This window comes from Geotrypetes seraphini, chromosome 5, assembly GCF_902459505.1.
Source record: "Geotrypetes seraphini chromosome 5, aGeoSer1.1, whole genome shotgun sequence".
NCBI lineage: Eukaryota > Metazoa > Chordata > Amphibia > Gymnophiona > Dermophiidae > Geotrypetes > Geotrypetes seraphini.
The window spans coordinates 31388491-31413336 of NC_047088.1; the positions used below are offsets into that span (position 1 = coordinate 31388491).

The 24846-nt window shown below is 40.4% G+C and overlaps 1 protein-coding gene across 2 annotated transcripts in view; it reads left to right on the plus strand.

Annotated features, from left to right (window-relative positions):
- TBC1D8B (TBC1 domain family member 8B) overlaps positions 1–24846 on the plus strand; it is a 153655-nt gene that overhangs the window by 122695 nt on the left and 6114 nt on the right. The window contains exons 15-19 of one of the 2 annotated variants that reach the window (XM_033945881.1): positions 3086–3154; positions 3400–3640; positions 6499–6564; positions 13913–13996; positions 19022–19063. In XM_033945881.1, coding sequence (XP_033801772.1) covers positions 3086–3154; positions 3400–3640; positions 6499–6564; positions 13913–13996; positions 19022–19063 — 502 coding nt within the window. Of the gene's footprint in view, positions 1–3085; positions 3155–3399; positions 3641–6498; positions 6565–13912; positions 13997–19006; positions 19064–24846 lie in introns of both variants that reach the window. The other variant, XM_033945880.1, reaches the window with a different exon arrangement.

A 24846-nucleotide genomic window follows, 5' to 3' on the forward strand; every position in this document is an offset into this window, starting at 1 on the left:
CTTTGGTTGCAGTTTTCCACCATGACAAGGTGGTCCTCTGCACTCATCCAAAATTCTTGCCTAAAGTTGTCTCAGAATTTCATATTAATCAATCTATTGTTCTTCCAGTATTTTTTCCAAAGCCTCATTCTCACCCTGGAGAAGTTGCGCTTCATACTTTGGCTGTAAACGTGTCTTGGCTTTCTATTTCCAACGCACTCAACCTCGCAGAACAGCCCCACAACTTTTCATCTCCTTCGATCCAAATAAGTTGGGGCATCCTGTCTCGAAGCAAACCATATCCAACTGGATGGCTGCTTGCGTCTCCTTTTGCTACGCTCAGGCTGGTCTCCCTCTGCAGGGTCGAGTCATGGGCCACAAAGTTAGAGCAATGGCGATGTCTGTAGCTTTCCTCAGATCAACTCCTATTGAGGAAATCTGCAAGGCTGCCACTTGGTCCTCAGTTCATACTTTCACCTCTCATTATTATCTAGTAATATTACTCTCATTATTATCTATCTCATTATTATTATCTCATTACTCTCATTATTATCTAATAATTATTACTTTCTCCAGAAGGGACGGCCATTTTGGCCAGTCTGTTTTACAAAATTTATTTTCTTAATTTGCCAACTCTCCCTCCATCCCATTATGCTTAGCTTGGAGGTCACCCACATGTTGAGAATATGCTGCCTGCTTGTCCTGAGATAAAGCACAGTTACTTACCGTAGCAGTTGTTTTCCAGGGACAGCAGGCAGATATTCTCACAACCCACCCACCTCCTCTGGTTGGTTTCTTAGCTAGTTATCTGAACTGAGGTACCTCACAGGAGATGCGCGCCCTAACTCAAGCGGGAAGGCACTCGTGCATGCGTGGTGCAGCACTCGTAAGCTCTTAAAAGATCTTCAAGCAAGTCTGCTTGCGAGGCTGTCTGCTGCGGGGCTCCATTGGTGACGTCACCCACATGTTGAGAATATCTGCCTGCTGTCCCTGGATAATAACTGTTACGGTAAATAACTGTGCTTTCTGGGTGCTATGTCCACAGCTACCTCTTAGCTGATGCTTGTGCATTTCAGAGAACTGCCCAAGGCCATGTGGTCATAGATAATGGCAGAATAAGAGTTTCAGCACTGTCATGGAAGAATAATAAGTAAGAAAGTATGCAAAGTGTCAATCCTGAAATTCTTTCAACCCTTCTCTTTGTGCTTGTTCGTGTATGTGTATGTGTTGTTGTGTCGTCTCTGTCTGTCTTTAATTTAGTAGAGAGAATGAAAGAGTGGATTTATTTAAGGCTTCTCCTTACACTCCATCTCTGCAAAAAGAGCATCAGGAAAAATGCAGGGTCTAGTTCTGGGTGCAGCAAACAGCAGCTTGTAAGTGAGAATGGTGACTGTGCAAACACTTGATTTGACTGGAGTAGCCTAGTGGTTGATTTGAGTGGAGCTGCTTGCTGACAAGGAATCTGAGCAAGTAATTTCATCCTCTTACCTTTGCTAGAAACTGGAGATACCAAGGCTGGAACATGTCTGTGAGATTTACAGGTGATATATATGTCAAAAAGGCTTCATAAATGGAAGAAAGAGAAAATTATATTTAGTTTTCTTGGTGCTATTGAAAGAACAGAGTAGAGACAGTATTATCAAAGCAAGAGACAAGATTTTGGACCAACTATTTTGAGGCCCTCAGTATTATAAGAATGATTCTTTATGGAAAACTTGTGCCATAAGTATCTGGTGGTCATGTCCACAACCGCCTTCAGCTCTCATCTGCTCCAGCACTAGACACACACACAAGCTGCACTGCCTCCAGTGGTTACCTTACGTTCTGGAACATTGCCCGCCTCAATGCTGTAACCTCACGCAAGCACTTTTCTGCATCTGTATGCGAATGTCCTCTCCACTCCACCTCACAATCGCATACAGACCGTAGGAAAGCGTTTGCGTGAGGTTACAGCAGTGAGGCGGGCAATGTTCCAGAATGCGACCTCCAGACACTGAGGCCCAGATTCTATATAGGACGCCCAGGAAGGTGCATCCTATATAGAATCGGGCCTACACTGACCCCGATTCTGTAACCGATGTCCATGTTACAGACGCTGGTTACTGAACCGGGTTAGAGTAGACGCGGCTGCTACACATATCAAGGCAAAGGATCTCTCTGCCGCGATAGGTATAGTGGCCGCCTGTCCTGTCCCCCTCCTCCCCCCCGGCGATTGCCGGGAGGGAGGGGGGCAGGCGGCCACGGCCGCTATACTTATTGTGGCAAGGAGATCCCTTGCCTTGATAAGTGTAGCGGCCACGTCTACTCTAACCCGGTTCGGTAACCAGCATCTGTAACATGGACATTGGCCAGCATTTTGCTGGCCTACCTTGTAAGCGTCTCCCGCTCTACTAGGCAGTCTTGCAGGCCTCCCTAGGCTCCCAGAAGTGTTTTCAATATAGGCGACCTGCCTGGGGAACATTTTTTTTTTTTTTAAATGTGCATCCTGATTGGCTAAAATCAGGACACACTTTACAGAATCTGGGCTTTAAGGCACATGTTTTCCATAAAGAATCATTCTTTATAATACCGAGGGCCTCAAAATAGTACCTGGCGGGCTGCATGTGGCTTCTGGGCCACGAGTTTGAGACTACTGTTCTAAGCACTGTACTAGACCAGATAATTGTATGGTTTGAAGCTTAAGTTGTAATTTTATGTTCAAAATATTCAGTAAAAGTGTTGAATTATAAAAAATTATCTAGCTGCAATGATCTCATCTTTCTAAGATTGTAAACCTGGTGAAATGTTTTATTTAGCTTATGCATTTTTATTGGTAGCAAGGCAAATTAAATTCAGGTACAGAGTTATTTCTCTTTCCTCATAGTGTTCACAATCTAAGTTTGCATTTGAGGCATTGAAGGGTAAAGTAATTTTCCCAAGGTCATAAGAAGTGTCATCAGGATTTGAACCCTGACTTCCTTGGTTCTAAGCATGCTCTTCTAACCACTTGGGTGTTGCAGTGCTCCAAAAGTTATACCAAAGTACTTCTAGCAGTTGTGATTAACTCTTATGTGGCAGTAAACATCTTACTAAAATCTTTTGGGAATGATGTATTTTCTTCTTGCAGCTACGGGTTGTATTACAAGATGTTAAATTTAGTGCCACTGACTTGGAAGAACTTTATGGATTATTCAAGGTATTGTATTTATTCTAATTAATGTTACCACTTTCCAAGTAACTTAGTGATATAAATATTTGTTCCCTGAATGTCTATTTTCCATATTCCATTTCACAAACGAGTGTATGTATGCATCTCTATGTGTGTGTACATGCACACACAGACACACTATTTTAGCCAATTTGTTCTAGCACTCACAGCAAGCTTGATAACCTCTTTTTAAACAGTATTTCGTTTTAACTGAGTTGTACCATTCTTTCTAGAAAGAACATTTTCTTTTCTGTTACTGGAGTGTCACTAATTCTGTCTTGAAACACCATGATCCCAGCCTGCCGTATCTGGAACAGTATCAGATAAACTGCCAGCAGTTCAGGATTCTTTATCATCTCTTGAGCCCATGGGCTTATTCAGCAAACAGGGACTCTATGGCTTTGTGGATATTTCGTTTGCTGGATGAAAATGCTGACTGCCTCATTAACTTCAAAGATTTTTCTTCTTGTTTTGGTAAGAATGTATCTGTGGTTATTTCAGTGTATGGGAGGGGGGAGGGAATGGGATTGGAACTTGTATACTGCCTTTTTGTAGTTATACAACCAAACTCAAAGTAGTTTACATACAGGCACGGTACTTCAAGCATTTTTCCTATCTGTCCTGGTGAGCTCTTGTACCTAGGGCAGTGGAGGATTAAGTCCCATATGCACAAAACTCACCGTGCGTTTAACAATCATCGCTAAACCAGTTTTAACAGGTTTAGCAACAAATTATTGAATCTATCAATGCACAAAATGGCAAATTGCTTTTCTTTTCCGTGGTTTTGTAACAGCTTCCAATAATCGTATGTAAATACATTACAACAAGCTCAGTATTAAAATGAGTATTTTTATCAATGCCCCCATGATGCACAAAATGAAGCATTGTTTTTTAACGCTCTGAAATTTGACAGGTCTGGAGGTGCTGGTAGCATAAAAAAAATGCTGTACATTGCTTTTTTATTTTTAAATGTGCATAGATGTTGTGCGTGTCACATACAATATCTGTCCCCATGAAAAATATTTTTAAAAACTTATGCCTGGATCTCCCCCACGACAGCACCCCTCCCCCCCACCCTCCGAACGTAAAAAAAAAAAAATTGGCAGGAGGGAAGTCTACTCCCTCCTGCCTCGACCACAGTGGTCCCCTCACAACCTGAACCCGCTCCCCCTTCAAATTAAAGAGCAGCAGGAGGGATATCCACTCCCTCATGCTGTGGGATTTTGCATCCCTCCTGCCAGATTGTAAAGAAAAGGATAAGGGGTTGTGGAAGGTGGGCATCGGGAGCGAGGGGGGGTGTTGGAGGTTTTCAGGGACCATGACTGAAGAAGGGAGTGGGCATCCCTCCTGCTGCTCTTTAGTTTAAAGGTGGGGGGGGGGGTCAGGGCAGGAGGGAGTGGACTTCCCTCTTGCTAATTTTTTTTTTTAAGTTAGAGGGTGTGGGTCGTTATCGTGGGGGGGGGTGTTCCAGCACAACTTTTTTTTTTTTAATGGGCACAGATGTATGTGTGTGTAACACATGCACATTTGTGCTTATTTTAAAAAACTAAAAAAACCCTATTCTTCCTGCCTTGAACAGATGAGCAAATATCACAACAAACTGGTTTCATGAAAATAAGTCTATAAAGTGTGACGCAAGTGGCTTGCAAAAAAGCTCAGAGATATGAAATTCTGAAGGGAAGGCTGTTAAACCTCCCTGAGAAAGAGTTCACCTTCCAGTCATAGCAACTTAACAAGTCCATGGTCCGCGGCAGGAAGCTTATTTGTACTTATAAAAAAACCAAAACTATTCTTCCTACCGCAAACAGATCAGCGACAGGAGGCTACTACAGAGCTTTCCCTGCTGCTCAGTTGTTCAGGGTTTTCCCTACCAACTCTACACGTCAGTTGCTTTCTCTGATTACTGATTGGATGGGATTACGGCAGAATTCTGGGAAACTCATTTGCATGCAAATTGTTTGAACATCAATCGCCGTTTTTCAAATCAGACAATTATTTGCCCCATAGTGACCCACATGATTTTATCAATGATTTTTGTGCATCTGACCCTAAATGACTAGTAGGAACATAGTCTTACTCGCAAGATTCTTTCATTACATAGATATGCCTAACCTAGTTGTTTTCAGTTGGGCAAAGAATTAGCAGTAATTGAGTAGCTTACTGTAGGACCCTACCTATCTTGTTGCAACCTCTTTCTATCAAAGTACCCTAACTTCCCTAAAAGTAAGCAAGATACCTTTAAGGGAAAAACGAAGTAAAGATTGAAAATTATCGCTGTCAGATACAAACAAAACACACACAAATGCTAGAAGCCTAAACAATAAAATAGAAGAGCTACAGTAGAGTATATGGCACTAAATGAAGAGGTGGATATATTAGGCATGTCAGAGACTTGGTGGAAGGAGGATAACTAACAGGACCCTGTGTTACAAGAGTATAAATTATATCTCAATGATAGGGTAGATCAAATTGGGTGAGGGGTAGTGCTATATGTTAAAGAGGGAATTTTTAGGGAGAGAGGGAAGAATCAGTATGAATGGGCACAGCCACTAACCCTCAAGCTTTGCATTAAAGAATGCTGGTATAGAAGGACTGAGGTTAATATAGACACTAAAGAATGACACGGGATGGTTTCCCGCAGTTATCCGCGGGGACGGGAATGGTAATGAATTCTGTCACTGTGTCATTCTCTAAGTCTTGCCAAAGGGATCTGTACTGGAAGCAGTGGGTTTTTTAAACATTTTTATAAATGATCTGGAAATGGAAACAGCAAGTTAGTTGATCAAATGTGTAGATGACATAAAACTGTGCATGCCAACTGTGAGAAATTGCAGGCAGACTTTGAGCCTGGAAGACTGGGCATCCAAAGGGCAGATGAAATTTAATGTGAACAAGTGCAAAGTGCTGCTTATTGAGAAGAATAACTCAAATTATAGCTGCAGAATACTGAGCCATTATTACTACATAGAGTGTTGAAGCAAGAAACTTGAGAAGAAACATGACTAATTATTAGAGAATGTTAATGACCGGAAATGAAAACTTTTATTAAACAAGATATAAAACTTCAGACTTTGATTTTTCTACAGAATGTTGTCCAGGCAATGCTCTCATTGATATTTTAGGCTGGTAAAAAGGCAATGAGAATTCATTCAGTGTTTCACTTATTCAGTTCTCAGTAGAGTAGATGTAAAGCCTCCATGGCTTCCATTCTCCATAGATGTAAGAATTTGATCAAAGTCAATTTTCCTACTTAAAGTAAAACATATCATTGTCTGCTTTGAGCTGTCTTTGATTTAAAAAAAAAAACTATTAATTTTTTTTTTTATTATTAGATATAATATATAATGGAAGCTTTACTGACAAGTTGAAATTCCTCTTTAAGCTGCATATACCTCCTGGTAAGTCTGTCACTTTTCTCATGACATGTTAAAATGATTTCTTTTTGATATATTAACTTATCTCAAGCCAACACATTTCTCCTGTTGTGCTTGTTTTAAGCATTATTCTTTGAAAAGGGAGGTTTTTTAAAAAAAATGTAATCTATTATATGTAGCACTTAAAAACGGCCTCCATTTCTGGCATGTACCCTAGTTTATCTGAGAACAAGCAGGCAGTATATTTTCACATGTGGGTGACATCATCCATGGAGCAGTGGCATGAACAGTCAAAAAGTATACCGTCACTTTTTAAAACTTTAAGACCATCCATACAATGTGTGCTGGTGCCTTTCCGCCTGACACTGTCTCGTGAGACCATCAGTTCTTTGTTTACCACAGAGCTAGAAAGTTGCTTTATAGGGATTCTCTTCATTGTATGCCTTAATATTTACTTTTTTGTGTGTGTCTTCCCAGTATATTTTTTCTTATTTCTGTTCATATTTCTCATTCCTGATAGGTTTCATTCTTTTGTGAACGTTTCCGTTTATCGGGCCTAGTGCCCCTCCAGAGCCTCTCCCTCTTCCAGAAGCATCAGCTGTTCTTGGTTACTACTCCACTCAAGCTCCCTCACCACTGAGTCCTTTGACCTCTCATCAGCTGTGTTTCCATCGATATCAAAGGCGCCTAGCAGGTTCAAGAAATGCATTTCTTGAAACAGAAACATAATGGCAGATAAAGGCCAAATGGCCCATCTAGTTTGCCCATCCACAGTAACAATTATCTCTTCCTCTCTCTAAGCGATCCCACGTGCCTGTCCCAAGCTTTCTTGAATTCAGACAGTCTCTGTGTCCACCACCTCTTCCAGGAGACTGTTCTACCCATCTACCACCCTTTCTGGAAAAAAGTATTTCATTAGATTCCTCCTGAGCCCATCACCTCTTAACTTCATCCTATGTCCTCTCATTCCAGAGCTTCCTTTCAAATGAAAGAGACTCGACTCATGCACATTTACATCACGTAGGTATTTAAACGTCTCTATCATATCTCCACTTTTCTGCTTTTCCTTCAAAATATACATATTGAGATCTTTAAGTTTGTCCCCATACACCTTATGATGAAGACCACACACTATTTTAGTAGCCTTCCTCTGGACCGACTTCTCTATCCTTTTTATATCTTTTTGAAGGTGCAGTCTCCAGAATTCTACACAATATTCTAAATGAAGTCTCACCAAAGTCTTACACAGGGGCATCAATACCTCCTTTTTCCAACTGGCTATACTACTCATTATGCACTCTAGCAACCTTCTAGCTTTTGCCGTCACCTTTTCAACCTGTTTGGCTACCATAAGATCATCATATACAATCTCACCCAAGTCCCACTCTTCTGTCATGCACATAAGTTCTTCACCCCCCAAACTGTACCGTTCCCTTGGGTTTTTGCAGCCCAAATGCATGACCTTGCATTTCTTAGCATTAAATTTTAGCTGCCAAATTTCAGACCATTCTTCAAGCTTCGCCAGGTCTTTCTTCATGTTATTCACACCATCCAGGGTGTCTACTCTGTTGCAGATTTTGGTATCATCCGCAAAGAGGCAAATCTTACCCGACAACCCTTCAGCAATATTGCTTATAAAAATGTTAAAAAGAAAAGGCCCAAGAACAGAACCTTGAGGCACACCATTGGAAACATCCCTTTCCTCAGAGCGATCTTCATTGATCACTACTCTCTGTTGCCTTCCACTCAGTTTATATATTAGACGTCTGTGTGGAACATTGTCAAAGGCTTTGCTAAAATCTAAATATACCACATCTAGCACACTCCTTTTATCCAATTCTCTGGTCACCCAGTCAAAGAAATTGATTAGATTTGTCTGACAAAACCTACCTCTAGTGAAATCCATATTGCCTCCAGTCCTGTAATCCACAGGATTCCAGAAATTTCACCATTCTTTGTTTTAAAAGCATGTCCATTAATTTGCTTACCACAGAAGTCAGATTTACCGGCCTGTAATTCCCTACTTCTTCCTTACTTCCACTTGTGGAGAGAAACACATCCACCCTTCTCCAGTCCTCCAATACCACTCCTGACTCTAGAGACATTGAAAAGGTCAGTCAGTGGAGCCACCAGAACTTCCCTAAGTTTATTCAGCACCCTCGGATGTACACCATCTGGCCCTATCGCTTTGTCTACCTTTAATTTAGCTAGCTTGCTCTTCACAAACACAAACCTCTGAAAATCGATCAAGGTCTACCACTCCTCCATTCCTATTCACGTTTGCTTTCTGCAGTCCTGCTCCCGACGCTTCAGCCGCGAACACAGAACAGAAATATTTGTTAAGCAATTCAGCCTTTTCTTTATCAGCGTCTACATATTTCTCCCTTTCACCTTAGGAAGAAGTGCAAAAGTGGTATATTTCTCAATCACTAATATATCTAAAAAATGTCTTGTCTCTTTACCATGTGAGCTATTTTTTTCTTCTATTTGCATCTTTGCTTTCCTGACCACGACCAGCCTCCCTTAACTTTTCCAGATATCTTAGCTTTCATAAACAACAAAAGATTGCAGAAAGAGGAAAACAAGCAAACTTCTTATTCCCTACCTTCTCAGCTACTACTTTTGAGAACCAAAGTGGCCTTCTTTTCCTCTTACTTTTACTTGCTTACAAAAAGGTTTGTCACTCTTACAATTACTACTGTCAGTTTTGCCCACTGCATTCCCACTCCTTCCAAACGTTCCCATCTAGACAATTCCTTGACGTAATCCCCTATCCAAACAGAGTTAGTTATTTTAAAGTCTAGAACCTTTGCTTTTGAATGAGCCCTCTCTATACCTATCTTAATATTAAACTGTACCATGCAGTGATCACTGGATGCCAGATGATCGCCCACTGTAACATCAGAAACACTTTCCCCGTTTGTAAGCACTATGTCCAGTATGAACCTGCTAGAGGCCCAACCACTGGGATATCACCTAAACTCTTTGTGCCCATTTGCAAACTCGAACATTAAAAGCAAGAAAGCTTCAATATGAGAAGCTTTTTGACGTGACATCGAAAGCTTTAAATATGCCTGGGACATCCGATTCCAATGTTTATCGTACCCCAACATCGACACTGGCATTGACTACTGCATCGACTCCTGTTTTGGCTCCCTTGGCACTGGAACACGTCAGTCCTCTCTGTGGTCCACCATCCTCTGATGTTAGGTAGAAGGCAAAAAAGCACAGGTTTGAGTTACAACCAACTTCCTCTGAGTCCTTGCGTTCTTCCACCCGACACATCCCAAATGTTGACATCAAGAAGACCATTTTTCTTCGCTTCAAGTGCTCTTTCCTCAACATATATCTCCACCTCTGAGCTTGTCCAGATCTCGACGGCCAGAGACTTCAGTGCCTTCTGCACTGGTTTCAAAATCAGTACCAGCACCATTAGTTCAGGACCAACTTAAGCAGCTACTGCAGCAGGAGCTTTCTAGCATATTACAACCTCCATCAATGCAACCAGCATTAGGCCCGATTCTGGCCTTGACCACAGCCCCTGATGATAATGTGCCAAAGCATTGAATTTAGTGCCACTCTGGGTTACCACATCATCGACCCTTTCCCTCTCGACACTCCATCCAAGCATCCAGGTCACAACATCGAGATGGAAAGCACTTGTCTTGATTCTCAACCTAATGCTCTCACTCCCGATCATTACAGAGAGGCCATGATCATCCGTCTCGATGCTTCAGCAGAGAAACTTCACATATTTCTACCGATGAATAATACGGCATTCCCTCAAACCCTTCTCCTCTGATGCCATGCAAGTCTCCTCCAGAAAATATCTCTTTCACTACCTTCATCCACCGAATGGGCCAAGATCTTCCCATCAACATGGCGTGGAGGAAAAGCCAAGGGCACAATTAATGGAATGCCTAGATTATGAAGACTTGCCTAAAGGGTGCCTAAAACTCTCAATGCCCAATGTTTTCATTGACACTGTTTAAAATTTGGGAAAGTACATTAAAAGTTCTTGTTGACTAATTATTCTAATGATCAGATTTCATAGCACATTGGTAGTAGACATATAGGGGTGGGTTGGGGATTGTATGTTTTATGGAAATAGGAAATGAAAAAAGGGGAGGGATTTATTACATATGAAAAGATGATTTGATTGTAATTACAAATGTCATGTAATAATTGATTATAATATGTTTAATTCAATTGTTGTAAGAATGCAAAAATGAATAAATTAAAAAAAATAAAATAAATAAAGTTCTTGTTGCCCATATTAAGCTGAAGAGCAAGCAAAACATTAGATAACTTTGGCCGGTGGTGTTCAGCAGTAGGGTCATAAATTACCAATTTTACATGACTTTATATATGAAATTTCTTCTTCAGCTATCAAGCTTTCAACAGCATCTTCCACCTGACCTGGCTAAACCATATGATGGTCGCATCTCTTCATCTTGGAAAAGAGACAGCTGAAGCGAGATATGATTGAAGTCTACAAAATCCTAAGTGGAGTACAACGGGTACAAGTGGATTGATTTTTTTACTCTGTCAAAAATTACAAAGGCTAGAGGACATTCAATGAAGTTACAGGGAAACTTTTTTTTCACTCAGAGAATGGTTAATTCTCTGGAACGCATTTCCAGAGGTTGTGGTAAGAGTGAATAGCATAGCTGGTTTTAAGAAAGGTTTGGACAATTTCCTGGAGGAAAAGTCCATAGTCTGTTATTGAAAAAGACATGAGGGAAGCCACTGCATGCCCAGATCGGTAGCATGGAATGTTGCTACTCTTGAGTTTTTGCTAGGTACTAGTGACCTAGATTGGCCACCATGAGGACTGACTACTGGGCTTGATGGACCATTGATCTGACCTAGTAAGGCTGTTCTTATGTTCTTACCACCAGGAAATATCTTGCCAGAGCAACATTTGACACTTGTGATATGTCTTCTCAAGTATCTGTCACAGTATCAGATCTTCTTTCTTCAATACAAGACTGCCTCATCAAATTCTCTTTAGGAGAAAACCTTTTTGATGCTCATATAGAAGAAGCTTTTGGCAAAACAGAACAGCACAAACATACTTTACCTACATCCAGAGATTTCATCTAACCATTTTTCCACATAACTATCTCAACAGTTGTCATCTGCTCAGTAATCTCAGCACCAGTCTTTATAGTTCTTCCTAGAGAAACCATTCTACTGGGACTACTCTTCTCTTTTTCATCGGAGCTGGCGCCTCATATCAATCATTCAGTCTCAACTTCAGAGTTATACTCAGTTCTTCTTCCAGACCAGTGTGTCTCAAACATTTTTTTTTAGCTCCAGCAAACTAAATGGAGCAAATGTTTTTCACCGCAAAGAAACAGTGAAAGTGACCTGAGATGCTCAATTCCTTTATTAACATCACTCGACGTGTTTCGGCCAAGGGCCTGCTTTAGGAGTCTAAAAATATTCATATAAAGGAAAATGGAAAATGTCAACTATATTTTTTGTCTTATCAATGATATTTGTCTTATCAAATGATTTTTTTTTTTTTTTTTTTTTTTTAAAACAGGTAAACCCTATCAAAATGTGTGACAGCTACACAGAAGAGACAAGATGGCGTTAGGAGCAGGACGCTGAGAGAAGCACTCCCGTCTTGAAAGGAAAAATTTCTTTATTCTACTTTTAAAAACGATAATTTCATGCCTAAAAGAAGAGGGAAACCGAGGGGTATCCCTCCACCTACCCCGGGCTTCTCGACGCCGAGGCAGACTGTGATAACAGCATTCACAGTCCCCTCTTCCATGTCGGGCGTTTCCGCTGCTGTGGAACCGGGAATCCATAGCTTGGACGGCGAGATGTCGCTCTCGTTGAGCCCGCGAGGACCGCATACCCCTCCCAATCCCGGAGAATCTTCGCTGCAGCGGAGCTGGCGGGAGGGCTCCCCCGGAGTGTGGGGTGAGGCTTGCTCTCTCTCCGAAGTTGACCCGGAAGTGGAACATGCAGCAGACACGCTGACCTCGACGTTGGAGAGGCAGCGTTCTGGGGGAGAGGAGCCGACGGTGACCGGCGGTGGGGAGGTGGCAGGAGCCCAGACTTCCATCGCTGGAGCAGGAGCCGTGCTTGGGTCGGCTGGTGTCCCCCTCCTTGGACCGTTGGTAAAACCACAGGCTGTTACTCTGGACTCCATTTGGACTGCAATTGAGAATCTTCACCTGGTATGTTCTAACTTTATTACTATGACCCAGAATTCTACCTCCAGGATAAGCTCCTTAGAGACTATTACTCAGCAACACCAAGTGGAATTAAAAAACTTAGATAAAGCAACAACAGAGACTAAGAATCTAATTACCAAACAAACAACAGAAAAAATGATGATTTTGAGGAAGATTGAAAACCTGGAAAATCAGCAGAAAAATTTAAATTTGAGGATTCTTAATTTTCCGGTTGCCAAGTTTATGTCTCCTAAAGAACTCTTTAAGAACTTTATGTTGAATGTCTTAAATGTACCTGAAGTAAGTCTTCCCCCGATACAAAGAATTTACTATATAAAACAAGTGCAGAAAGAAAAAGCTACAGCAGATGAAAATGTTCAATTAGATGTTTCTGATATTCTGCAATCTTCTGACATTGAAATTCAGGGAAGAGCAACTTTATTGGTCTCGTTGGTATTTCTTCAAGATAAAGAAATGTTGCTGAAATTATATTTCAATTTAAAGCAGATTTCCTATTTGGGGGAAAGGGTATATATATTTCCTGATGTTTCAAGGTGGACGCAGTCCAGAAGGAAAGAATTTCTGTTACATAGATCAAAGGTGATTGCTTTGGGGGCAAGTTTCCAGTTGCGATTTCCTTGTAAATGTTTTATTTCCTATCAAGGAAGTAAATATATATTTTTCGAACCTTCCCAATTAGGTTTTTTCCTTGAAGGTAAAGGAATCTCTACACAGTCCGAATGATACAGGTTAATAATGCGGTTAAGGTTACTTTGGATAGGTAAGATCTGACTGCTCTATTTCTTAAAGTTTTTAGTTTCCTTTGTATATTCCCCTTTCCCGAGGGGTTTTACTTTCATCTTGTCTCTTCTCCTTAAGTTGTGGACTGTATTATATGATTTATATGGATGTTTAAATTTCAATTCTTGGTATGTAATATGACTAAGAGAATAATATATTTCTGTATTTCTTTAAACATCTTGTATAGGATGCATTAAAATGATAAATAAATAAAAAAAAAAAAAAAAAATGTGTGACAGCTACTACTTTTAAAAGTTGGCTTCATTTGTATTTTCAATAGGTGAAATACTGTAATATGGGAATTAACTGTATGTATCTCTTCCTTGCTTGGAATATATATTTTGAACTGGTTGTGCTATTTTTTTTTTTTACTGCAGCTTATACAGAAGTTGAGTCTGTGAATCGTTCAAAAGGCACAGAACTTTCTAAAGAAGAGCTAATATATTTCAGTCAGCTCAATGGTCAGTATCTGTTAGTTTTTGTTTTTTTTTTTTTTAATTCTTTATTCAGTTTTAATTCTTGCAGCAAGTGTACAATATTCAATCAGATAATTCGTACAAATCACTTGACATTCTAACAATTATTGTCAAATGCATATAAAAAAGACCTCTCCCCCACCCATCCCATTCATCAGGAATAAACCCATTAAATCACATAACATACCTTCCCATCCCCACATTAAATATAGTCCTATGTAATAAAAAGGTGTCCAAGGTGTCTAATCATTAGAATATGCAATCAATGGCCCCCAAATCTTTGAAACTATTATAATTTCCTTGCTGTATAGCAAGCATTCTCTCCATTTTATAAATATGACAAACTGAATTCCACCAAAAGGTATAATTAAGTTTAGTATAGTCCTTCCAATTTCCAGTAATATGTTGAATGGCAACCCACGTCAGTATTAACAAAAGCTTATTGTTATTTGCTGAAATTTGACTCTTGAATCTCTTAGACGTTCCAAATAAAATAGTATCATAGGATAGGGCAACATGATTTTCTAACATTGAATTAATTTGGGACCAAATTAACTTCCAAAAGGCATTGACAAAGGGACAAAAAAAAAGTAAATGATCTAGAGTCCCAGCATCTAAATTACAATGCCAGCATCTATTAGACCTAGAGCTATTCAACTTTTGTAAACGAACTAGGGTCCAAAAAGTAATGTAATGTAATTTATTTCTATGCAACAAAAAGAACCAAGTTTGTCTCATAGATATTGACCTTGTACTTTTTAATCTCCAAGACCAAAGTCGTGGCCATTGAGAAGCAGAAATTTGGTGCTTGATCTCAATGCTCCAAATATCCCTAAGACCAGTTTTTTGTTTTTTATTCAAATATCCATATAACAATTTATACCACTGCGCGGCTTTGTGACCCAAAAAATTTGCCTGAAAGCATAGGAATTTCAAACTATACTGAGTATTAAGAACTTTCCATTCAGGAACCCCTCCTGAATAGCCTGCTTCAGCTGCAACCACTTAAAGCTTTGTGATTTATTTAATCCAAATTTATGTTGCAGCTGTGAAAAACTAAGCAGTGAACTATTAGAAACAACATCATTTAATGTCTATATACCTGCAATAATCCAATGCTTCCAGACGATTTGAAAACCGCCAATTTTAATCTTGGAGTTTAGCCAAATGGATTGATTTAATGATTTAGAAATTGGATTTGGTGATAGATTACTAACATATTTTAAAGTTCTCCATGTATCAAGCAATATTCTATTGTCTTTATATTTCCTGGGCAATTTTATACTTATAAGATGAGACAAATGCAAAGGAAACAGGAGTCGCCATTCTAAATATAACCAATCTGGTACATTCTCCATGAGCTCTGGGAGGATCCAATACATACCCTGTCTTAAAATTTAGGCTTGATGATACCTATAAAAATTTGGAAAATTTACCCCTCCCTCCACAATTGTCTTTCTAAAGAAGAGCTAATATATTTCAGTCAGCTCAATGGTCAGTATCTGTTAGTTGTTAAAAAGCTGTTTTCTAAAGATATATATTCTTAGGGTTTTCTCACTGATTTTAATGCAGGGTAGTGCAAAAACAGGTTTATCAGGACTGGCCTCATAGCTTAGTGTCAGAGAAGTGATCTGCTAGGCAAGGGTACCTGAATTTGATTTCCTGAATGTAGCTTCTGCTCATTCAAATTATCTTGAGCTGGGATGCATTTACAGCCCCAAAGGCAAAGGAATCCCATTCATCATTCGATATAAACATGCGCTGGTCAGATTCTGTGTATCATGTATTGGACTCTGGAGGTAACTGTTGTCTTTTGTTATTGGCATGGCTGGGCCACATGAGAGACTTGTTAAAATGGGGGGATGGGAAAGGAGTAGGAGTCTATCAGCAGGAATGAATATAGACATGGCACTATAGTCCCAGTTGAGATAAGAACCGACCTCAACTGAATACTTACAGACTGAATACTTACAGACAGGAGGAAACTGCCAGACCAACAAAATAAATCAGCCTATAGTCATTCAGGTAACTCAACTAGAAAAATAGTATGGCATACCTAAGGTGACCATACGTCCTGTTTTCAACGGGACAGTCCCATTTTTCGATCCCTTGTCCCGTTGTCCCCACACACAGCTTTGGGATGCCGAAATGTCCCGTTTTCAGGGACAGCGTCCCGAAGCTGTACTCGGGGACAACGGGACAGGCGATCGCTTCCCCTCCCTGCTGCGCCCGATTCCACCCCCCCTTGGTTCACCGCCGCTGCTACTTGCCAGCCTCTCTCCAGCACTGATTCAAACCACCCCCACCCGGTCCGCTGCCGCTGCTTGCCATCCAGAATCCTTCTTCCCGACATCAATTCTAACATCGGAGAGGAAGTTCCGGGCCAGCCAGGCAGTGATTGGCTGGCCCAGAACTTCCTCTCCAACATCAGAATTGACGTCGGGAAGAAGAATTCTGGGCGGCAAGCAGCAGCAGTGGACCAGGGTGGTGGAATCAGGCGCAGTAGGGAGGGCGCATGCAGCAACCAGTGTGGGTAGGGACTAGGGGAGAACTTGCTTCTTTGGCATCTGGAGAGGAGACAAACGTGACCTTGGGCAAGTCACCTAACCTCCATTTCCCAGGTACAAAATTTAGATTGTAAACCCTCTAGAGATAGAATACCTGCATATAATGTGTATAGGACTACATAAGTCTAGTAGCACTATAGGCTTTGGGGGAGGTAGGCAGGCAGGCTGGCTTTGGGGGAGGGGGTAGGACAAAGGCTGGAAGGCAGTGAGGGGAACATAGGAAGGAGGGAGGGAGGGAGGAAGGAAGGAGAGAAAGAGGCAGAGAAAGGGGGGTGGGTTGTAAGTAGAAGAAAGACTAGAGAGATAAAGGCCTGGACCAATGGGGAAAGACAGGAGGCAGAAGCAGGACTAAGGGAGGTGCAGACAGAGGGGGAGAGATCCTTAGGAAGAGGGGGAGAGATCCTTAGGAAGAGCAGAGAGAGGCAAGATCATAACAGAGGAGGGAGAGAGAGGGAGACCTGGAACAAAGGTAAAAAGGAGAACTGACACTGGATCTGGGGACACTAAGGACATAGGAAGGCAGCGCTGGGGACACTAAGGACATAGGAAGTAGGCACTGGGGGTACTAAGGCCATAGGAAGGAAGGAGGGAGGGAATAGAAAGGGACAATTGTTGGGCCTGAGTGCAGAAAGAAAGAAAGGATGCTCAGTCAGAAGGAAACACAACCAGAGACTCATGAAATCACCAGACAGCAAAGGTAGGGAAAATTATTTTCAATTTAATGATCAAAATGTGTCAGTTTTGAGAATTATATCTGTTGTCTATATTTTGCACTATATTTGTCTATTTTTCTGTAGTTACTGAGGTGACATCTTTGAAAAGCCCCCAAATATAAATGGTAATTAACATTTTCTCTGCGTATAGGGTGCTTTGTGTTTTTTTAATTTTATGGTTACCATTCTGAAATAATAAGATATTGTGTGTACATGAAAAATGAATGGAAAAATTGGGGGCGGGGCTAGGGTGGGATTGGGGTGGGGCTAGGGCAGAATTGGGAGCGGGACTGAATATTAATAGATGTCCTGTTTTGATGAAAAAAATAAATGATCATGTTAGGCATACCACATGAGGATAATTTAGGATGCTTTTTTTTTTTTTTTTTTTAATCTTTATTCGTTTTATCTCTTACAACAAGTGTATAAATAATTGACACATTGAACTGTATACATCACTTGAATTTCTTATCATTTTAACAAAATACATAAGATTTAATCCCTTCCCTCCCATACTATATGCAATCAAATATATCATATGAGTATTCTTATCTAAGGAACTAAATATTTAATCGAATTCAGAAACACCCCTCCCCCCTCTCTTACGGCACACTAAAAGGGGGGGGGGGATTTGGAAATAATTTTACATAATATGTTATAATATGATATATAATTTGTGTGTATTTTATTGAAAATATGTTGAAGGGTGAGTGGTAGGGGGGGATATTGATGTACTAGATTTTTATGTATAGGTATCAAAGTGATATTGTGGAATATTTTAGTGTAATATACTCTTTTGTGCACTTGTTGTTCAATTTGAAAACGAATAAAGATTTGTTAAAAAAAAAAAAAAGAAAACCCCCCCCCCCCAATCTTTCTTCTTCTGCACTTGTACTTATATTGGAAAAATGGTATGCATTCATTCATTGTAATACTTTGTCAATGGCCCCCAGATCTCTTTAAATTTATTATAATTTTCTTTTTGTATCACAATTGTTCTTTCCATTTTATAAATGTGACACGACGAGTTCCACCAAAACCAGTAATTGAGTCTACTCCAATTCTTCCAATTAAATGTGATATGCAGTATGGCGACCCCTGTCATAATCAATAAAAGCTTGTTATTTTTTGATGAAATTTGGCCCTGTGTCCTCATTGACATACCAAATAGAATTGTATCATAAGATAGAGCCACAGGATTCTCCAAAAAACAATTTATTTAGGATGCTTTAATTTTTCTTGTTTTATATTTTAAAATTACAGTTATGAGGTGATAGTAATGTTCCTTGAACTCAATATCAAATAATCTGTAAAAACCCTTTCTTGTACAACAGAATTGGTAGTCTTGACCATCAAGTTAAACCCCCATTAGTTGTGAGGGTTGTAGAGAGCCCACTTTGTTTTCTTGCTCTACCTTCTATCACTCTCGGATGAGCTCCACCCACCTCAGCCTCTCTGTTCTGCTCAGGTTCAGTCTTTATTATTTGGGGGGGGGGTGTTATTATCTGGTCAGAGGTGTTTGGTGCTGCAGAGGATCCCAGTCATCCTGGGACATCTCTGTTCATTGTTAAAAGTCCTTAGTTGACAAATTGTAAGTCTTAGAAAGAGACTAACTTTTTTTTTTTTTTTAATTCATGTTGTCTGATTCTTTCTTACAAAATGCACATAAGTTTGTAATGATTAAAGTAAAATTGCAATTTATTTTCTGTGAACAGTTTCTTCACTTGTAGGTGACCAGGATGCTGATGCAGTGAAAAAGAGTCCAGAAAAAGGTAAATATTTTTTATTGACAGAGGTAAAGAGAGCACATACAGGAAATCCAACACAAGGTAAATTCTCAATAAAGCTCAGTACAGGACCTGAGAAGTTAAAATGCCACTATATAGATATGAAAGAATGTAGATTTGGGATTGCACTTTTTATAAAGTTCAAGTTCACTTTCCTATATTGCAATACATCAATTTATGACTCAGTTTGAAACTGTCAACTTGTATACTTCCAAGGCCCCATATTTTGAAGAGTCGGGCCTGCCAGACAGAGGGAGTAGGCATCTCTCTGGCGACTGAAAGGTACAGGGTGTTGGGGGGGGGTTGTTGGGTATATTGGGCGGTGGCATCACCTGCAGAAGGAGGGAGTGAGCATCCCTCCTGCCAGGGGGAAAGGGGGATTCTCTGGGGGTGGGAATCGTAGGTGGCAGGAGCAAGTGGGCATCCCTCCTGCTGGGTGGTGGGGTTGTCAGAGGAAAGGAATCACCGACAGCAGGAGGGAATGGACATTCCTCCTGCCAGGTGTTGGGGGAACGTGGACCCCAGTGGCAGGAGGGAGTGGGCAGTCCTTCTGCTGATCGATCTGGGGGTCTTTTTAAAAAAAAAAAAAAAAATTTGCAGGTGTATTCTGCACATGTGCCGATTGCCATCACCAGTGACTCGTCGCCATCACATTACATTACATTACATTACATTAGTGATTTCTATTCCGCTTGTGCCTTGCGGTTCTAAGCGGATTACAAGTTAGAAGACTGGACATTTCCAGTAGCATTGCAGTACATGTAATCAAGAAGGTATCCAGTTACAATTATTAGTCTGGACTTTTCCAGGAGAAATTGATAGCAGGTAGTAGATAGTGATAGGTTGTTTAGACGAATAGAGATAATACTGTCCGGGTGTTGCTGGTGGAGGTGATGGAGGTGGTCATGAGAGCATTTTCTAATACTTTTGTGAGGTTATGATGATGGGAAGTGTTTTTTGAAGAGATGAGTTTTGATTTCTTTTCGGAATACTTTAATGTCTGTTGATTTGGTCAGTAGATTGGTGATGGTAGTATCGATCTTTGCTGCCTGTGTCGCTAAAAGGCTGTCGTATAGTTTCTTTCGTCGTGTTCCTTTGAGAGGGGGGTGAATGAATAGGCTCTGAGTTCTCCTTAGTCTGTGTGAGAGGTTACGGTGTAGTCTGTTGTTTAGGTAACTGGGGGCTGTTCCATGTATTACTTTGTATAGTAGACAGTAGAATTTGAACTGGGATCTTGCTTTTATTGGTAGCCAGTGTGAGTCTAGGTATGCTTTGGTGATGTGGTCATATTTGCCGAGTGAGTATATGATTATGAGGGCTGTGTTCTGAACTGTCTGTAATTGTTTTATCATGTAGTTTGGGCATGACAGGTATAGGCTGTTACAGTAATCTACAATACTTAGTACTAGGGATTGTACTAATATCTTGTATTGATCTTTGTTGAAGAATTTTCTTATTTTTCTTAGGTTACGTATTGTGAAGAAAGCTCTTTGGATGATTTTGTGGATTTGAGACTGCATTGTGCAATTTCTGTCTAGTTGTATTCCCAGGATCTTGAGTGTACTTTGCATTGGGTACTTGATTGTATTTAATTCTAGTTCTGCGAGAGATGGTTTTTTTTCCTTCTCTAGTAGTAGGAATTTAGTTTTTTCCGAGTTCAGTTTTAGTTTATGACTTGACATCCATTTTTCTACCGTTTCCATTATTATTTTCAGGTGGTTTGTGGATGATGGGTTTTGAATATTAAAGGGGAGGAGGATGGTTATGTCATCCGCGTAGCTGAATGATACTGTGTTTAGGGCGTCTAGGGTTATGCCTAGGGATGCTATGAAGAGGTTAAATAATATGGGTGATAATGGTGATCCTTGTGGTACTCCACATGGGTTTGACCATGGGTCGGATATGTGCTCATTTGCATGCTCGGGTTTTAGAGAATGATTCGTCTTTTTCAAATTGTTATATTTACGGCCACGATAGCGGCCTGTCGGATTTTAGTGCGAATGTTAGAGAATCCTCTCCTCAGAGCCTTCTTTATTTTTTCTCTTTCATTTTTTTAAATCGTTTGTTCTTATTAATTTTTCAATGTTATTTATTACATTATATTTACATTGTTATATGCTTTGTTTATGTTAATTTTGAGAACTCTTGAAGAAGGCTTTATAGCCAAAACATGGCCTGTGGTTGGGGCCTCACATTTGTATTCCAGTGCTTCAATAAAGGATTTGCCACTGCCATCCTGGTCCATCTGTGTGGTTATTCCCACTTCTTCTTGTTTATATCTGTCGAAAGATCAGAAGAAGAGGAAAACAAAAAAAGAAATAGAGCGCAAAAATCCTTAGGGACAACCAAATTAATAAAGATGGCAATACAAGATCAAATCAATATGGCAAATTCTAAACACTAGAACGAGTCACAGTAGTAATATACTGGCATTCTAGTTTTCAGAAAATTCTGAATTGGTTAAGGATGATAGATTATATATTTTGGCTTGAATTCTCTAAACAGCGCCAATATTGGCAGCTGCATAAAAAACAGCTGCCGATCTCATGTCAAGCACATGGTGGCATCATTTAAAGAATCGTGGAAAGATAGGCGCTAGAAATGTAGGTTAGAGTTTTCAAGGCCTACATTTCTGTTGTCTATCTTTGCCGTGAATCATGCCTCCAGAGGCGTGATTTTGGCGCCTTTTATTTAGGCACCAGTAGGGCGTCATTTATAGAAGTTCCCTCTGTGTCTTGAAATTTCTGGTTTATAAATATTTATTCATTTTCTTATGTTACAACAAGTGTTCCAAATAATCTCATTAGAAGCTTGAATATACACACTTGATTAACTCATATATTAACATCAAATTTAACATTTCTTTAGAAAATTAATATTATATAAAGTTATAATATTATGTAAAAAAAAAATTTAAATTTATATAATTGTTATTGAATATAATAATCCCTACCCATCTTTCCCTCCCAATCAATAATACATAAAATCAACTTTATTGTGAATTTATTCAAATAATAATATAGTATGTAATAATAATCATAAATAAAATCCCTCCCCATTCCCTTCTATTCAATTTTCTTATCATGGGAAAAGTTAATCATTCATTATAGAAATTTGTTAATGGTCTACAGACTTTTTCAAATTTTATTCATGGGAAAATTTATCATTCTTTACAAAAATCTGTTAATGGTCCCCATATTTTTTGAAATTTATTCATATATCCTTTATGTGTTGCAATAGCGAGTTCCATTTTGTATATATGGCATACTGAATTCCACCAGAACATATAATTCAATCTATCATGTTGTTTCCAATTGAATGTAATTTGTTGTATTGCTATTCCAGTTAAAATAAATAAAAGTTTGTTATTACTTGATGAAATTTGGCTTTTTGCTCTCATGGTTGTTCCAAATAATATAGTATCATATGTCAAGGCTACCGGATTTTCTAACATTCTATTAATTTGGGGCCAAATTGATTTCCAGAATGATAAGATAAATGGACAAAAGAATAAAAGATGGTCTAATGTCCCAACTTCAATATGACAATGCCAGCATCTATTAGATCTTGAACTATCTATTTTTTGTAAACGAACAGGGGTCCAAAAAGCTCTATGTAGAAGAAAAAACCAATTTCATTTAATAGCATAGAAATTGCAAAACAAAATACAGTATACATAAAGAAATAACTTTGTGCCTTTTACTCAAGAGGAACCTGTTTTGCTTGAGAGGACTTAGTAAAATCAGGAATAATCAAAGTAGTGGCCCTCATAAAAAGTTCAGATCTGTGTTTTAAGAACATTGTCAATATCCAAATTTTATCATGTTCCAGAGCATGAGTAATCAACAAAGTTCTTCTTTTCAAAATTTGTTATTGAATCTTCTAAAAACTAGAAACATTGAGGTGGGTAAATATTCAGAATGGTTTAACTGCCCAATTAAATCATGGTGAGTGAGCATTCCTAAATTTTCAGTGACAGTTAACCACACAGTAAAACAACAAAATCCACCAAGAGAATTCCACAGGAAAAACAGGAAGAGACCAACAAAAGAGATGAAAACTGTGGAATCGATTATCTTAATGCAAAATTTTATTCAAAATTCTTCACATAAAGGGTGCAGTTCAATCATCCAAAGCAATAATACATAGTAAAAATATAGTGGTGTGAACCCAACACAGTCCGTGTTTCTGTCACAGAAGACCTCCTGGGGTCATTTAGAAGTGACCAAAATGTAAACATATATGTATTTATATATTTATACATATACTAGTCTTATAGCCCATTACATTAACGGGTGCTAGAATATATGTGTGTGTGTCTCTCTTTATTTCTCTCTCTCTCTCTCTCTCTCTCCTTAGCCGCTTTCTTTCTTTCTGTCTTTCTTTTTCCTTGGCTGTCCATCACCACCCTTGCCTGCTCCCCATGTCCATTCTCCCTTCCTTTTACCTCCCCTGTGTCCACCACCACCCCTTCACAGCTCTCCTTATGCAGCAGCAGCCTTTCTCCCTTTGTTTTACCTCCCCCCTGTCCAGCAGCACCTTCCTTCTCCCCCTGTCCAACATTAGGCCTCCGTTCCTTTTTCTTCACCCCCTCCTGTTCATCAGCACCTCTTTCCTTCTCCCCCTGTCCAGCAGTAGGCATCCCTTCCTTTTTCTCCCCCCTCCTCCTTCTTATCCCTATGATACACTGCCCCTGATCAGAGGTTCCCGACAGCCGCCCAGTTGCACCCATTGGAAAAGTTCCCTCTGCGGCATCCCGCACCCCTCCTGACGCAACTCCCGCTGTCTTTCTTTCTGTCTGTCTCTGTCCCTGGCCCACTTTGTCTGTTTGTCTTTCTGTATATCTCCCTGCACCTGTGTCTTTCTTCTTTTCTTTCTGTCTACCTTCCTCCCTCTGTCTGTCTGTCGAAAGCAGCATTCCCTCCCCCTCCATTTCCCTCCCCCCACACCAGTTCCCTGTGCAGCAGCATTAGCGTTTCCTCTACCCCCTTTCCCTTCCCACAGTCATGACTACAAACGCGGTTCCGAGTCCTTTGCCGCCCCCCCTTCCCTTCCCGCGGACCCGACTACACATGGCGATTCAAGCAGCATGTGCAGCAGTCTTCACACGCTGCTTCGGCAAGTCCAGAGCAAATCAGGGCAGTAGAAGGGCCCGAAGCAGCGTGTGAAGACTGCTGCACACACTGCTTAAATCGCCAGTCAGGCCCGCGGGAAGGGAAGGGGGGGCGGCAAATGACTCGGGTCCTGGGCAGCGGAAAGTTGCTGGGCTCCTCAGTGGGGGCGCTGAGCGGCCGCGATCCCTCTCCTCCCAGACTCCCCCCACCCCCCGCTGGAGGAACGGAGATCGGCGGCTACAGCCGCTGACTTCGGCGTCTTCTATCCACTGCGGCCAACCCTAGCGGAAACAGGAAGTAGTCAGAGAGGGCGGGCCGCAGTGGACAGAAGACAACAAAGCCAGCTTTAGCGCGGTGCAGCGCTTTTCTCTTCATTTAAAAGTGGGTGAGCCGGCGATAAGGAGGAGGTGGTGGTTTTGGCAGTGAGTGAGGGCGGGAGGGAGGGGGGAGTCGCCGGCTGTGCTGTGCTTTCCCGATCTGATTAGGGATCACAGATCACGCAGGTCAGAGTGCGCATGCGCGGCTAGCGTTTTATTATATAGGATGTCTACATTTTGGTTACTTTTAAAGGACAAACCAGGAGAGAGTTCTCCACAATCCAAGCGGAAACAAACAAACCACAATGGAGATATGAAGAAATGTTGGTATGCAGTT